At 44.7% G+C, this 17,740-nt stretch overlaps 1 protein-coding gene across 1 annotated transcript; it reads right to left on the bottom strand.

Annotated features, from left to right (window-relative positions):
* Positions 1-1,711: 1,711 nt before the first annotated feature.
* On the bottom strand, positions 1,712-10,044 carry LOC124140239. The gene is made up of 5 exons (XM_046507691.2): positions 9,306-10,044; positions 7,396-7,579; positions 5,027-5,157; positions 4,285-4,344; positions 1,712-3,718 (listed from the first exon to the last, which is right to left on the bottom strand). Exons 1-5 carry the CDS (start codon positions 9,364-9,366, stop codon positions 2,985-2,987), a joined length of 1,170 nt encoding a protein of 389 aa, XP_046363647.2. The 5' UTR covers positions 9,367-10,044; the 3' UTR covers positions 1,712-2,984.
* Positions 10,045-17,740: the final 7,696 nt, after the last annotated feature.

Below are 17,740 nucleotides of genomic sequence, written 5' to 3'. Positions count from 1 at the left end.
GAGAGAGAGAGATCGTTTGTTCTTATAATACTAGCACACTCAAATACCATGCCTTATTTAAGTCACGTGTTACTTGAGGTCTTCTGGCCTATGGGTATCGCTCGATGGGTTTCTTTAATACCCTTGTTCCTATTTACAAACGAGTGTTTTTGGTGCAGAAGGGAACACAATTGTGACTTTTTTAGATCAAAGTATAGTCATAAACCAAATGTACCAAGGAGGTAGTCAATGACCGACGTACTTGTCATGCGTCAGTTCTTACTGGGGCGACTGTCAGTACCAGTCAGTACCAGTCAGTACACCACGAGATGCCGCAGATGCGAAGAAACCAGGGAGAGATGCCGGATTCCGGCGGCGATGGAGTGGCCTAGTGGTTAAGACTAAGTTATATCACGGTGTGTCAGCTTGGTGGGGGGAGAGGTGTGTGGGGGGAGGGGAAGTCCGAAGTGATGCATGTCATGGGCGGATACAGCTTTTTTGAAAAGGGGGGGTGCACAATTAAGATCTATTTATTGTCTTTGGTGGTAATTTATACAGAAATAAAGATTTTTTTCGAAAGAATAAAAAGGGGGGAGGGGGGGGGGGGGGGGGGGGGGGCACCCCCGCACCCCCCTTTTGTATCCGCCCATGCTTGTCTCAGACTTTTACCACTTTGGTGAAGCCCACGAGGACGGGTATGACGCTCACAACCAGGGGCCACTTGCACAAACAAAGCCATCTTAGCGCTAAGATCGCTTTGTGCAAGTGGGCCCAGGGCGAACCGGGTTCCGAGCTCCTGGTTTACACCCAAGGAACGCAACTCGTCAGCAAGGCACTTTCAGTTTCTAGACGTCTTACCTCGATCTGGATGTTCTAAAAAATAATGTGTAGTGGGTCTCAACAGATTGTTTGGTTCCGCCTTTTAAAACAACAACAAGGCGTGACTTGTACCACGGAGTTGGGTCATCAAGACACTTGCACCGATGAGGGATTATAAACATGTTCATGGTCCAAATATAGTGAGTAAGTTGGGTTCATCATCATCATCATCATCATCATCATCATCATCATCATCGTCAAGACAATTGCACCGATGAGGGATTATTTATAAACATGTTCATGGTCCAAATATAGTAAGTTGGGTTTATCATCATCATCATCATCATCATCATCAAGAAGGGGCGGTCGGGTAGCCTAGTGGTTAAAGCGTTCGCTCGTCACGCCGAAGACCCGGGTTCGATTCCCCATATTGGTACAATGTGTGAAGCCCATTTCTGGTTTCCCCCGTCGTGATATTGCTGGAATATTACAAAACGCGGCGTAAAATCATACTCACTCCACTCCTCGCGTTGGAAATACGACCGATGTAGTTCATGTCTCCTGGACGTGAACGAGTCATCTAGAGGCAGATTTGCTGCCATTATTTAAGCTAAGGGAGATATATTTGACGGAATAATTTAATATTTGTTTGGTGGAATTGAGGATTGGGTGGTCACCGTGTGTAAAATGGCCGTGTATGATTGTATACCGATGGCGTGGATCGTTGTTCCGTGTATACTATAAACTTGTGAGTTCATCGCGCCTTTGCGTAGCTTCAATATTGCTGACTGCGGCGTTAAACAACATTCTTTCATTCACGGTTGACATTGTATCCATACACTTCATACGATATCTTTTACATTCCGTCACATCTCACAGGACGTTTGTATTCCAAACAGAAACGAAATATTGGAAAAAATCAAAATTTATTTACATAGCAATGGGTAATAATGAAGAATTAGACATACAAATAAAAATAAAAAATAAAAAAACCAAACAAACAGATTTTTTTAAAATGTACATGAGACAATTTCAGAATTGGACACGGTCATTATTTCCAGTTCTGTATGCAATATAAGGGCGAGACATAAACCCTGAATACTACAACCAATCCACTTCGGTTAATCGGAGTCTAACATTAGGTGACCGATATCAGTCCTTTGTCCACACAGGCAATTGGTCCATAAGTAATTTCATGGGTGATAGCATACTGCTACCATGATTTGATGCTGTGATTCAGTGTATAACATCCTCTTCTGATCTCGCACATCCCTAATTAGCGTAAACATTCCAATATTTACCGTACACGTCAATATAACGGTACCTTTAAAACCGATAATCAGTTTACATCATGGTCAGCCATTTAAAGACTCCCACGCACCTAACTGGTCGAACTCCCATGTTCACTTGGCAGCCCATGTCACTCTTCTACATCCTTTCGGGCCTAATTAGGGATCATACGGTATCTGCCCAAACCCGCAGGCCTCTCATATTGAACAGCAGCATAGGCATGATAGGGGTGACCACGTATTCCCATAATGGACGTCTTCACACCAGGCGACCAAGAGCCACAGACAACATATTATTTTTTTGTCCATCAATGTGAGCCGTGGAGGTTCACGTGATGAGTCAACACCGTCAGTTTGGAGGGATTTCCAAGATGGCGACATTACTGATTCCGGTGTAGTCATGTATGCGACGGAACCGGAATTGACGCCATATTGGAAAGAGTTCGAGGACGGTACTTCCGGTTCTCATGTTCTTCGTTCACCGGAAGCGGTTGTGCCACCATCTTAGAAATCCCGACAGACGAGGAGTGATTAATTACATATTTACATCCAAACTGTTTCTCTCTATCATGTAAGCTTTTGTTCGTTCTATTGTACACATGTTCCTGTCCAGGCAGGTTCCTTGGCTCGACGTCAACGAGAACATTTGAAGTACATTTTCACGGCCAGTGTCACGACCGGAACACGAGTTTCCTCAGGCGACACACACACTACGGTCTATGTAACAAGACCCATTCAAGTCCTGTTACTTTCGTAACTACTCGTGCAGCTACGGGGTAGGCCCCGTAAAGAGTCGAGATGGCACGGAAGGCCATGAAGTGGAACCATCATCAATAATCACGATCAATATCGGTGGGCCCCGATAGACGGCTCTTGAGACCACGTAGAGATAAAAGCTTACGCCAGGTCGACTCGGCCGACGACGGTGAAGTTGTGGTAGCCGCTGTCGCAGCTTGCAGAAGACGAAACTGAACCAAATCTGGTAGTGTTTAGATCAGGGCTGAGAGTGACGGGGCAATGAAGATATGAAGAGGATAATTTTGGTGCGGCAGACGGACCAAGGTAACCATCATCCTCGTCTGGTTCAATTCCTGATGTAGGTATTTTCATCAACAATGTGTTTTCCGGCACCCTCTCCAGCGTTCCTACTCTGTCGCGAGGCCCGGTCTGATTATCCACCACTCGACCACGAACGTCGATATGACCCCTGATTTGACCTTGACCTTCACGCATTTGTTTAGCTTTCAGCATTTCCATTTTTTCAATTGGAGTGTACAGATTATGCACGGTGTGAGGATGACCGTCACCGTCACAAGGTGTCGTTGTAGTCGTTGACGTCAACTCCGCTCGGACCGCCCACGAGCGGTTGCTATTTGACCTTGCAACCTGGTTTGTTTTCTTGGCACAAGGCGGGTCCTCGGATTGAGAATTGGTGGAGGCCTTTCGTGTGTACTTGACGCCCGAATCTCGGCGAATACTTTGTACGTTGACGCTGAGCGAGACTTCCTGCTGCTGACGTATTTGACGCTGTCGCCGATGACGTCGACACGCTACCCAGATGAAGACGGCAAAGAACAGAAACAGAGTTGCCATTGCTATTCCCAGCAGCAGTGGCATGAAAGAGGCCGTATCTGAAGAGGAAGGTTGTGAGTGAGTGAATAATATTTAACGTCATTTTTAAAATTCTTCCGGCAACATCATAATGTACAAAGATAAGAATATAATGACGAAGCCAAGGAGATAGGGTTAATGTACAAAATTAACACTATATTAATGACGAAGCCAAAAGGATTAAAAGAGAGGATTCAATTAAGTACATTAGAGGTGTAGTGATGACAAAGTGCTTCCTCTTGTGATACGGGGGCACGGGTGCCCAGTCGTCTCAGGCGCCGCGATTCGCTGTGCAGAGTTGCGTCCCTTAGGCACGCCAAAAACCTATGATTGTGGGTTCGAATCCCGGTTCGCCCCGATTATGTTTCTAGGTTTGTCAGCACCATACACGTGCTCGTGGGTTTCACCAAAGTGGTAAACGTCTGAGACCTGCATCACTTCGGGCTTTCGTCCCACATCAAGCTGACACGCCGTGATATAACTGGAATACTGCTAAAAGCACTCCCTCGTTCACTCTATTTCAATAAGAAGCAAACGTATGGAGGTATGTGGAAAAGTGCCGACATCGAGAAATACAATTACCCACCTGGTGACCCTGAAGAAGGTGGCGGAGAAGCGGGGCGCCGGAACTGGCGGTCAAGGTCATCTGAAGATACAGAGAAAATCATTGACTAATAATATACATATAATATGTTCAAGGTTTAAACCATTAAACAAAAATAGGCAACACGACGTCACGATTCCTTTCTAAATCATTAGCTTGAAAAACGAAGCTGCTAACCGGAAGTGATGTAACTAACCACGTGACCTTGGACACTGGTGGCGGTAGAAGCCAATTGACTGCAAACATTTCAACACTCAATTTGTTTGTCTGCTAACTCATGTTCTTTTTTATATATTAAGTTAATACTTAATGATTCATAAAGGCAGTAGGCGTTTATGAAATTAAAAGAATAAAGAATGAGTTGTGCCACCTTGCTCAGCTGTGGAATGACATTGATGTTGGAAGTTTTGTTTGTTTATTTGTTGTTGTTGCACTTAGCAATATTCCAGCTATATGACGGCGGTCTGTAAATAATCAAGTCTGGACGAGACAATCCAATGATTAACATCCTGAGCAATGATCCACGTAATTGGGATACGATGACATGCATCAACCAAGTCAGCATCACCGTCTTAACGTGTACTCATACGCTGCTAAGTGAACAGAGGCATAATTTAAACAATGTCACTTTCCCAAGGAGACACCACATGCAACGTGTGCTTCGAATTCTGTGTGGGCAGGACCGAAGAACGAGATATGATATATTTGAACAAATCTAGCTTACGTTTATCCTTGCCGTAAAGGACGTTTATGCGGAAGCCCCGCCCTCTAGTGGCAGAGTTACCGGAAGTGAAGGTTATCTTCAGACTGGGACCCGGGCTGTAGATACTGGAATGTGGTTTCCTCACTACAAGCCTGAAAATATAAAGATAAATATAAAGAAAATATAACCAGACAATGCTAGAAACTGGCAGATGGATGTCTTTATAATCTCTAGGGTGGTGGGGTAGCCTAGTGGTTTAAGCGTTCGCTCGTCACGCTGAAGACCCGGGTTCGATTCCCGATATGGGTACAATGTGTGAAGCCCATTTCTGGTGTCCCCCGCCGTGATATTGCTGGAATATTGCTAAAAGCGGCGTAAAACGTCACTCAACCACTATATTCTTTACCAGTGGTGATCGGAGGGGCAGCATATGGTTAACGCGTTCGCTCGTCGATGTGTAAATTCAATGATATATGTGATATCATTGGATTTATAAAAAAAGGGCAAGATCAGGTTTTTTGGCTTGGTTTGGTCTTAGGCTGTAAACAGGCCTAATCCAAAGAATTTGTATTTATCATTTTTCTCTACGCCCTCTACATATTCTGGGTAATTTCATGGATGGAGCTCTGTGTCAGAACCACAATGGCGCAGATTCTAAAGCGTATTATTCCTAACCCTAACCTGATAAACACCATAAAACCTTATGTGATAAGAATTCGACACAACCAGTCTTCCTCAATGATCCAGGGAATTATATTTGTAGTACTTCATAATAAGTATTTTTGTTTGTTAGGTCTGTTGTTTAACGCCCCACTCAGTAATATTCTAGCTGTATGACGGCGGTCTGTAAATAATCGAGTCTGGATCAGACAATCCAGTGATCGTTATCATGAGCATCGATCCACGAAATTAGGATACCCATTAGTACCCATTCACCACAAGAGCGTCGTTTAGAGCCCGCGAGTCAAAGACCCACATCCTATCAAGTCACACTCATGAGCAAGAGTAAGTTATAAAGAAGATGGAGGTGGTGACGTCACTTGATGAAACGACGTCCGGGGTATGTATCATAATGGAAAAGCGACAAAATGCGTTGGATCACAGTCCTCTGTAACCTTTACACAAAGATTAGATTACGTCATGATCTTGACCGCTTTTTGTGAATAGCAACTGTCATTCATAAGGATACTGTGTCGTAGATGTGAGACGTGATCCCGGATGTGTGTTAAGTCCGCAGTCAAAGCCTCGCTCCCAGCCAATCGTGGCTGCCAATGTTGGAAACGGGAAAGCAGGATCTATTTCAAGATATTTATGACGGACCTAACATTCTGCGAATTTTGATCTTCAATGTTTGTCAATGACATTCTCATTAGATAAGAAATGTCATGTCATGTTAATGAACGTATTTCAAAATACCGTTATATAAATGTATAAGCAGTAAACTCGGGTTATAACGAACACGCTTATAACGAACTGACGGATATAAGGAACTTACTTTTTTGGTCCCGACTATTTTGCTGTAGTTATGCTGTATATATGCTTATAACGAACTACGGTTATAACGAACTAAAATTAGTAGTCCCGTTGAGTTCGGTTATAACGAACTAAAATTGGTAGTCCCGTTGAGTTCGGTTATAACGAACTAAAATTAGTAGTCCCGTTGAGTTCGTTATAACCGTACTTTACTGTATACAATAAAACCGTCAACGCCAGAGAATAACTACTTTCAATTATCCGCCGTCACCACTGGCCGTACAAGTATAAATTAGGTGAAAATTATATGAATAGATCTCTGGAATTCAGTGATGACACCAGGTGTTCGTGATAAAGGAAAGCATGCCCTGCCCTACTGACAGCGTCTGAAATGTGAGACCAAACCAGGGACTGGCTGTTGTTTGACAACAGATTATTCTAATGACAAGGTGAGAGACTCAACTTTTTCCTAAATGAGCCTAATGATTTTTTTGAGAGTTTGTGACTCAAGGGGATTTAATTCGCGCCACACCCCCTTCCCCCGACCCCCACCCTCTCACAAAGATGAAGTGTTAAAAAAAAGAACATGAATTGCCATTATAACTGTAACTATTATGCATAAATAAAAGGAAATGTATCAGTTTACTTTTTTCATACATTATATTATTTTTGGAAGTTTGATTTAGCACGGAATTTGACTACTTTAGGTAAAACCCGGGAAAAGTGCTGAGTTATGACATAAGTGTCCCTGCTCATGATGTATTTTGCGAGAAATACATATTTGAATAGCCCAGGCATAATGCTATTGTTACGCGTATTCAAAACGGACCTTTCGGGGGTAAATAAACGTACCCTATCTCTGACCATCTAATCTGCCTATAAGGTGTAAGCATCACGCTCAGGGGACGTTTACGTACCCGTTCCCAACATCGATCATTAGATAGTCATTTTTATTGAGGTCGACATCGGTGAAGTTGACTCCCCACAACCCGGAGTCGGCCTGCCACACCCAGGTACATCGGACCCCTTGGGGGTAAGGCTTTGGGTAGTCATGGGAGCTGATGGTCTGACTGGTGGTGTAGTTGACTGTATCTGGACAAGCTGGGGAGAGAAACGGGAGAATGAGCAACCACTGACAAATACAACCCGGGGGTGAATGATTTTGGTCGACAGTTTTTGTTTGAACACTAATACAGCCATATCACGGCGCGTCAGCTTGGTGTATTGCTAAAGCCGGAAGAGTGTCTTATCCCCTTACTAATATGGGGCTGGCGAAATTAGAAACATATTCAGTGAGAACCGGAAATCGAACCCACGATCATAGGTTCCTGGCACGTCTAAGGGGCACAACTCTGCACAACGGAGCATGGCGCTTTAGACAACGTGCTCCCTGAACACAAATGGATTCACCGAAGCATAATTTTAGGTACCGATTCTAATATTCCCGAAGAGCGTCTTCGAGACAACTGTTTGACACCAAGGGAGGGAGCCAAATGACTTCGATGCTCCGACACATTAACACAACGAGTAAAAGACTGTATTTGTGTCCGCCGGACAAACGATGTTTGTGAGATAGGATGTTTGTGAAATACGATGTTTTTAAATACAATGTTTGTGAAACACGATGTTTGTGAAATACGATGTTTGTGAAATACTAGTGAGTGGGTATAGTTCGGCTCCACGTTAAGCATTATTCAAACCATGTCCTGGTGCTAGCAAATGATATATTAGTAGTCGCATATCATGCTATTCTGTCATAACAAATGTTTTCGGGGCTTGGTGTAACCTGGTAGTTGAAGAGTGCACGACAATGCCCTGGTTAAAATCATCCGCTTGCAGCAATATCAAAGCCATTTCACCACGCGTCAGAACTACGCTCCACGCAGTGTACTCTGTGAGTGAGTGAGTCAGTGAGTTGGGTTTTACGCCGCTTTTAACAGTATTCCAGTTATATCGCGGCGTGTCAGCTTAATGTGGGAGGAAAGGCCGAAGTGATGCAGGTCACAGACGTTTACCACTTCGGTGAAACCCACGAGCACGGGTATGGTGCTGACAAACCTAGAAACATAATCGGGGCGAACCGGGATTCCAACCCACAATCATAGGTTTCTGGCGTGCCCAAGGGACGCAACTCTGCAAAGCGAATCTAATTCTAATCTGTTTATTCAGTACATGAGTGGGCCAGCGGCCCATAGTACAATTCGGTTCACCAGACATGTATAAAAATACAACTGTGTACACCTAAATACACAACAGCAAGGCATTCATAGATAAAGAATATTACTTCTGCAAAAATGAATTCCTTAACTTAAAAGCGTGGTAAATATAAGCGAATCGCGGCGCCATAGACGACTGGACCACCCGTGCCCCCGTTCTCTGTGAGGAATCGAACCAGGTTTTCTGCGTTATGAGGTGAGGTGAGGTGAGGTGAGGTGAGGTGAAATGGGGTTTAACGTCTCGTTCAAGATTAATGCACTTATGTGTGTGTGTGTGTGTGCGTGTGTGTGTGTGTGTGCGTGTGCGTGTGTGTGTGTGTGTTTGTGTGTGTGTGTGTGTGTGTGTGTGTGTGTGTGTGTGTGTGTGTGTGTGTGTGTGTGTGTGTGTGTGTGTGTGTGTGTGTGTGTGTGTGCGTGTGTGTGTGTGTGCGTGTGTGTGTGTGTGCTTGTACTACTTCGGACTACTGCCGATTTATAGTGCTAGCCCACAGAGATACCATGCTGCAGTTTGACATGAATACCCCACTCAGACACAGTATACTGACTCCGGGCCGACCAGTCCTTGTTTTAGCCCTGCGTTATTAGACAGCGTAGAAAACATTCAAACCTACCTGAAGCAATACTGTACGCGAGGCTGAGTGCGAATGCTGTTAGCCACATATATCCAGCCATGGCGAACAGTAGAGTGGCACCGATCAAGGATCTGAGTTGTTAGGCGTGGCTCGTGCAATCTCTCTTGAGTCAAAAGCCACACGCCAATCGTCAGTTCTCCCGAATTGTTAGTCCTGATTTTGAAATGTTTCAAGACAACACAAGTTTCATATATCCATCCACTGTAAAATTACAGTTAGAGCAGATTATGCGTATTCCAAAGGTTCTTGGCATTTAAGATAAACGTGTTTGTTTACATCCGGGACTGCAGTACAGAGATGTTGGATCTAGGCGACTGTTGTTCTTGTACAAAACCAGGATGTGATCTCGGGTACGGTGTCAGGCGCATATGGTCGACTCCCGCAGTACAAGCCTTTAACTAATAGTACTCGTCAGTGATGCTTCTTCCGTTTGTGACGCGCATAATATTCTTCCTTGTCCCGCTATGCTGTTATTGGCCATTGAATAAGGGGGTGTGCAGTTGCGTATATGTCACTGTTGTCCTGCTTGTGAAGACTTGTGGATGTTGTTTGTAAATCACCAATGTTACATTGGATCCAGCCTACAGTTCACGTGTATTTAAAAAACGAATCTTACCCAAGCCAATTCTACAATTCTCAGTTCAGCGACTACGCAATCTACGGCGACCGTGACTTTACCGGCCACTCGACGACCCGCCAAACCTTACCGCCCAATCTCTACATCACCCGACTGCACAACCAACCCAGCCTTACCCACACCCCTACATCACCCAACTCCATACCCACCCAACCTTACCGCCCAATCCCAACATCACCCAACCACACATCCCACCCAACCTTACCGCCCCATCCCAACACCACCCGACTCCACAACCCACCTATCCTTACCCTCACCCCTACATCACCCGACTCCACAACCCACCTAGCCTTACCCTCACCCCTACATCACCCGACTCCACAACCCACCTAGCCTTACCCTCACCCCTACATCACCCGACTCCACAACCCACCTAGCCTTACCCTCACCCCTACATCACCCGACTCCACAACCCACCTAGCCTTACCCTCACCCCTACATCACCCGACTCCACAACCCACCTAGCCTTACCGCCCCATCCCTACATCACCCGACTCCACAACCCACCCAACATTACCGCCCCATCCCAACATCACCCGACTTCACAACCCACCTAGCATTACCGCCCCATCGCAACGTCACCCGACTCCACAACCCACCCAACATTACCGCCCCATCGCAACATCACCCGACTTCACAACCCACCTAGCATTACCGCCCCATCGCAACATCACCCGACTTCACAACCCACCTAGCATTACCCTCACCCCTACATCACCCGACTCCACACCCCACCCAACCATACCGCCCCATCCCTACATCACCCGACTTCACAACCCACCTAGCATTACCGCCCCATCGCAACATCACCCGACTTCACAACCCACCTAGCATTACCCTCACCCCTACATCACCCGACTCCACACCCCACCCAACCTTACCGTCCCATCCCCACATCACCCGACTCCACAACCCACCCGATCTTACCCTTATCTCTTTATCACCCGACTCCCCAAGCCACCCAAACCATACCACCCCATTTTCATTGAACACTGTAGAATATCCTGTCAGTGTCATTAAGTAGACAGATGTGTGTGAATCATCTCTCTTGGGCAACACACGGTTTGTGGAGATATTCAATCATCTCCGAGGTCGAGCAGTCTCGCCGAATTAAGGAAGTGCAGGAAGGCGACATAAGACGACTCGCATCACCGGAAGGTTGAAGTCATCTTGTCTTGAATCACGCCTCCTTCAAGCTTCCCCCAGAATGGTCTCTTGAGCTAAAGAGGATGCGCATATCCTGTAGCTAGTTTCTTCATTCAACCGCGGTCGGTGTAAGTAATGAAGTTAACGTAGTTGTGTTGAACTGTGCAGCTCCGTGTCGCTCTGTATATCGCTATGTGGATGTGTGTAGCTGTGTGTAGCGCTATGTAGCTGTGTAGCGCAATGTTGTTGTGTGTAGCTGTGTGTAGCGCTATGTGGATGTGTGTAGCTGTGTGTAGCGCTATGTAGCTGTGTAGCGCAATGTTATTGTGTGTAGCTGTGTGTAGCGCTATGTGGATGTGTGTAGCTGTGTGTAGCGCTATGTAGCTGTGTAGCGCAATGTTGTTGTGTGTAGCTGTGTGTAGCGCTATGTGGATATGTGTAGCTGTGTGTAGCGCTATGTAGCGCAATGTTATTGTGTGTAGCTGTGTGTAGCGCTATGTGGATGTGTGTAGCTGTGTGTAGCGCTATGTAGCTGTGTAGCGCAATGTTGTTGTGTGTAGCTGTGTGTAGCGCAATGTGGATGTGTGTAGCTGTGTGTAGCGCTATGTAGCTGTGTAGCGCAATGTTGTTGTGTGTAGCTGTGTGTAGCGCAATGTGGATGTGTGTAGCTGTGTGTAGCGCTATGTAGCTGTGTAGCGCAATGCTGTTGTGTGTAGCTGTGTGTAGCGCTATGTGGATGTATGTAGCTGTGTGTAGCGCTATGTAGCGCAATGTTATTGTGTGTAGCTGTGTGTAGGGCTATGTGGATGTGTGTAGCTGGGTGTAGCGCTATGTAGCTGTGTAGCGCAATGTTGTTCTGGTAACTGTCTGTAGCGCTATGCGAATGTGTGTTGCGCTATGTAGCTGTGTATCGCAATGCGGTTGTTTGTAGCTATGTGTCGCGCTATGAGGTTATGTGTAGCTGTGTGTAACGCTATGTGGCTGTGTGTATTTGTATCTAGCTCTACGTGTTTATGTGTAGCTGTGTGTAGCGCTGTATGGTTGCGTGTGTAGTTGGGTGTAGCGCCATGTGGCTGTGTAGCGCTATGTGGTTGTGTGTAGTTGTATCCAGCGCTACGTAGTAATATGTAGCTGGGTGTAGCGCCATGTGGCTGTGTAGCGCCATGTGGCTGTGTAGCGCCATGTGGCTGTGTAGCGCTTGTGGCTGTGTAGCGCCATGTGGCTGTGTAGGTCTATGTGGTTGTGTAGCGCTACGTGAGTGAGTGAGTGAGTTTGGTTTTACGCCGCTTTTAGCAATATTCCAGCAATATCACGGCGGGGGACACCAGAAAGGGGCTTCACACATTGTACCCATGTCGGGATTCGAACCCGGGTCTTCGGCGTGACGTGCGAACGCTTTAACCGCTAGGCTACCCGACCGCCCCTGTAGCGCTATGTGGCTGTATGTAGTTGTGTAGCTGTGTATGGTTGTGAGAAGCTGTGTGTGGTCCAGCTAATAACTATGTACTGGGCTAACATGTGAGCTACATTGCAAGACATAAACTATGCAATAGCGACACGTGCACAATACCACGCTGTTTGTCGCAGTAATAACCTTTAACCTCTTGCAGCATGCCGAGTGTGCACGTGCACTGGTTGACCTGTTTGATGCTCCGCACAGCGATTGCACGGAAGCAGAGTTTGCAGTGTCAGTAGGGAGCGGTAGACTAAGCCACAATAACAGGACGAAACTGACAATCGTCGGAAGTGAACTCTCACGAGATCTCAAAGTCCCATTTTAGTGACGCGATCTTTGTAACAAGGTCAGGACATCTGACTGGCGCATGCGCTATGTTGACACGAGTTGTATTGGAGTGGACGATCATCGTTGGTTTAAGTAGACAGTCGTGCTTTACTGTTTGTAATTAACTGTCTTTGTTGGTTGTAGTAGACAGTTATTGTTGGTTGTAGTAGACAGTTATTGTTGGTTGTAGTAGACAGTTATTGTTGGTTGTAGTAGACAGTCATTGTTGGTTGTAGTAGACAGGCATTGTTGGTTGTAGTAGACAGTCATTGTTGGTTGTAGTAGACAGTTATTGTTGGTTGTAGTAGACAGTCATTGCTGGTTGTAGTTGACTGTCATTGTTGGTTGTAGTAGACAGTCATTGTTAGTTGAAGTAGACAGTTATTGTTGGTTGTAGTAGACAGTCATTGTTGGTTGTAGTAGACAGTCATTGTTGATTGTAGTAGACAGCTATTGTTGGTTGTAGTAGACAGTTATTGTTGGTTGTAGTAGACAGTCATTGCCGGTTGTAGTAAACAATCATTGTTGGTTGTAGTAGACAGTCATTGTTGGTTGTAGTAGACAGTCATTGTTGGTTGTAGTAGACAGTCATTGTTGATTGTAGTAGACAGTCATTGTTGATTGTAGTAGACAGTCATTGTTGGTTGTAGTAGACAGTTATTGTTGGTTGTAGTAAACAGTTATTGTTGGTTGTAGCAGACAGTCGTTTTTGGTTGTAGTAGACAGTCATTGTTGGTTGTAGTAGACAGTTATTGTTGGTTGTAGTAGACAGTCATTGTTGGTTGTAGTAGACAGTCATTGTTGATTGTAGTAGACAGTCATTGTCGGTTGTAGTAGACAGTCATTGTCGGTTGTAGTAGACAGTCATTGTTGGTTGTAGTAGACAGTTAATGTTGGTTGTAGTAGACAGTCATTGTTGGTTGTAGTAGACAGTCATTGTTGGTTGTAGTAGACAGGCATTGTTGATTGTAGTAGACAGTTATTGTTGGTTGTAGTAGACAGTCATTGTTGGTTGTAGTAGACAGTTATTGTTGGTTGTAGTAGACAGTTATTGTTGGTTGTAGTAGACAGTTATTGTTGGTTGTAGCAGACAGTCGTTTTTGGTTGTAGTAGACAGTCATTGTTGGTTGTAGTAAACAGTCATTGTTGATTGTAGTAGACAGTTATTGTTGGTTGTAGTAGACAGTCATTGTTGATTGTAGTAGACAGTTATTGTTGGTTGTAGTAGACAGTCATTGTTGGTTGTAGTAGACAGTCGTTGTTGGTTGTAGTAGACAGTTATTGTTGGTTGTAGTAGACAGTTATTGTTGGTTGTAGTAGACAGTTATTGTTGGTTGTAGCAGACAGTCGTTTTTGGTTGTAGTAGACAGTCATTGTTGGTTGTAGTAGACAGTTATTGTTGGTTGTAGTAGACAGTTATTGTTGGTTGTAGCAGACAGTCGTTTTTGGTTGTAGTAAACAGTCATTGTTGGTTGTAGTAGACAGTTATTGTTGGTTGTAGCAGACAGTCGTTTTTGGTTGTAGTAGACAGTCATTGTTGGTTGTAGTAGACAGTTATTGTTGGTTGTAGTAGACAGTTATTGTTGGTTGTAGTAGACAGTTATTGTTGGTTGTAGCAGGCAGTCGTTTTTGGTTGTAGTAGACAGTTATTGTTGGGCCCTCAGGGCCAACCTTATTTCTTAAAATTTTAATATGTTATGTTGTAATTTCAAGATAATAATCATGAAATTCTTAGATATGTGGACATTTAAAGATTTTAACTTTTAAGAAAAAAACAAGTGGCCCTAAAAGGCTTCCGAACATTACATATAATTGCTGCTTTTCGGGCAGGCAGGTTTGCTAAAGTCCAATCCTAGCCCGGATCTTCACGGGTCTGCGCACTGTGCAGAGGACCAGGTGCCACTACAATATATCTACGTGTCATGTGGCATTGCAGTCTCTCGGTAACTTTAGTCGATCTAAGGAGGTGTTCCGCCTCTACATACTGTTATATAAATACTTACTGCGTTACATCTTCCTAGTAACAGAAGTAGTCGTAGTAACAAATAGCTCGACACACCGTGATATCTCCACCTATTCGTGCTTCCTCGAGGGGTTAGCTTCCTTGAACTTAAGGTGTTTCATGGGGAACGATTCCTTGTTAGAATTTCAGCACAAAGACAAAAAGATGGCATGCATATGCAGCCTAGTTGATCAGAATCCAATTTAACTGATACTTTTGTTTTCGGCCTTCGGGACGGATGGGCAGTAAGTAAATCTTGGAGTCTGGCAACCAGTGGATGCAACAGATATGTTCAGCTTCAGAGGACCAGTGGGCCACCCTGATCCTCTTTCAACAAGTATATGATATAGCTAGCCTCCACTGCATGAAGAAAACGGGCGTGGTTTTAAAAGGAACTGGGATAGCGAATGATGAGCATTATCAAGTTGGTGTGTGTGTGTGTCTGTGCCTGTGTGTGTGTCAGTGCTGGTATGTATCTGTGCTTGTGTGTGTGTGTGTGTGTGTGTGTGTGTGTGTGTGTGTGTGTGTGTGTGTGTGTGTGTGTGTGTGTCTGTGCCCGTGTGTGTGTGTGTGTGTGTCAGTGCGTGTATGTGTCTGTGCCCGTGTGTGTGTGTGTGTCTGTGCCTGTGTGTGTCAGTACTTGTATGTATCTGTGCTTGTGTGTGTGTGTGTCTGTGCCTGTGTGTGTCAGTGCGTATATGTGTCTGTGCCCGTGTGTGTGTGTGTGTGTGTGTGTGACTGTGTCTGTGAGTGTATATATATATCTGTGCTTGTGTGTGTGTCTGTGTCTGTGCCTCTGTGTGTGTGTTTGTGTCTGTGCCTGTATGTGTCTGTACCTGTGTATCAGTGCCTATGTGTGTGTCTGTGTGTGTCTGTACTTGTATGTGTCTGTGCGTGTGTGTGTGTGTGTGTGTGTCTGTACCTGTGTGTGTCAGTGTGTGTATGTGTGTCTGTGCTTGGTTGTGTCTGTACCTGATTGTGTGTGTGTCTGTGTCAATGGGTGTGTCTGTGTGTCAGCGTGTGTTTGTGTGTGTGTTTGTGCCTCTATGTGTGTGTCTGTGCATGTGCCTTTATGTGTGTGTGTGCGTCTGTGTATGTGTGTCTGTTTGCGCTTGTGTACAACGACACAAGAAACTTGATGCATAAACATTAACACTTGATACTTAATAATGAAACTTGAGCCATATAATGTGAAACGTGAAATTTGAAACTTGAAACATGACGCGGACAATCAAGTAAACCTGTGTGTGCGTGCGTGCGTGCGTGCGTGCGTGCGTGCGTGTGTGTTTTGTCTGATCGTACATGATACATCTGCATGCGCATTGGAATCATCGCATGGATAATACATGATACATAAATGTGAGGTGTACCGTACCCAACCCAAACGGTGCATGTGACAAATGCAGCGGATAAAGGAACTCGACTTAGTCATATTTACAAACGATCACAGCCGATGATGTCTCGGTCATTTTGTAATTAAGCCACGGAGAAGTTTGTGTCTCCATATGATCATGTTAAATCCGCATTGCATCTACTGCCTATACGCAACCAAAGCACCTTACACCAGGATTGTCCTGTATTCAAGGTATGTTGGTATGTATGAGCCCGTCATTTTGTGATCACTGCCAGTCTTCTTCTGCATACATGTTTAATAAGACAGTATAAGACTAAAATTAAAAAACTGGCAATATATAAGCGACTTTGGTGCTTAGCTGGTATCTACCGTGATAATGGCCATTGTTGGAGTGAAAGCATGTCGCCTTGTTGCGACTCAGACCCTTCCCAAGACGTGTATGGAATTTTAACCTTCTATTGTCCGCGTACTCTGCCCTTTGAAGTTAGGTCATGAGATGTTCGTAAAAAATACAACTAATTTGTTTGTTTATTTGTGTCGCCGATACACCCCAGCAGATCAGAACCAGATTTTCCCCCTCTTTCGTCACGTAGCGATGTTTACCAACCCATGTCAATCTGAACTACTCGCATTTGTAGTCAAGTAGTCGGCCTCATAATCAGGAGTTTTAAAATTTGAGCAAACAATCATACATACACATGTAAACTTGAATATTTGATACGATAGATTAGATTTTTGATTGTATATCTGTCCGGAGATTTGAGGCACGTCTCGAGCGTGGGCCGAGCCGCGCCAAGGTTATCTCCCTTTGCTAATCGCTCTTGAATTCGGAAGGTCAGCTAGTGATTACTTACAACATGTTACAGTCTGCCGCTAAATTTTGACAGTGACTCAGCAAATTAGCACCAAAATACCAAAATAGAAAAGCTGACATATTTGGGGTTAGTGGCTGGATCTATGCTGTGACCTGTGTCGCATCGTGTACTCTAGACAGATCAGGCCAGATTCCATGGCGCAGTTAACGTATTAACGTATCTCGTGTCACACATATTAAGTTTGTCTTGTTTATACGTAAGTTGTTTCTTTAATTTATTTAAAGTATTTTTTCGGATTGAGTTTTGGTGACACAAATACTTAACACGTGTGTTTTAATTCTGTCATCTTCACTTGAAGTGTCCTTGAAAGTGTCATTTACGATGACAGTTTCTAAATGCTAGGAATGTATTTTATATACAGTGAAAGGTCGTCCTCTGGTCGGGTTCCCGGTAATCCAGCAACCCCTGCTTACCGGGCGATAACGTGTATTAATTTACACATGAACGCGATAAAACCTTTTCCGTTGTCCAAAGAAATCTCCCCTAAAAGCAGTGTCCGTTGTACGATTCCGACTATTGTATGAGCACGTGTTTAAGAATCACTATCAATATGCTGATACCAGGTGTTGGAGGAAAGGTGAGCTTATCCTACACCACCGGTGGCATCGTCACAAACA

Source organism: Haliotis rufescens, unplaced genomic scaffold, assembly GCF_023055435.1.
Source record: "Haliotis rufescens isolate VD_foot unplaced genomic scaffold, xgHalRufe1.0.p SCAF_15, whole genome shotgun sequence".
Taxonomy (NCBI): Eukaryota; Metazoa; Mollusca; class Gastropoda; order Lepetellida; family Haliotidae; genus Haliotis; species Haliotis rufescens.
The sequence above is the reverse complement of the archived record's forward strand: the minus strand, read 5'-3'. Positions and strand labels throughout refer to the sequence as shown.

Coding starts and splice junctions, on each gene's coding strand:
- LOC124140239 (XM_046507691.2), bottom strand. CDS start 9,366: ATGGCTGGATATATGTGGCTAACAGCATTCGCACTCAGCCTCGCGTAC. Junction 5,158..7,395: donor ATGATCGATGTTGGGAACGG/GTACGTAAACGT, acceptor TTATATTTTCAG/GCTTGTAGTGAGGAAACCAC. Junction 3,719..4,284: donor ACCTTCTTCAGGGTCACCAG/GTGGGTAATTGT, acceptor CTTCCTCTTCAG/ATACGGCCTCTTTCATGCCA.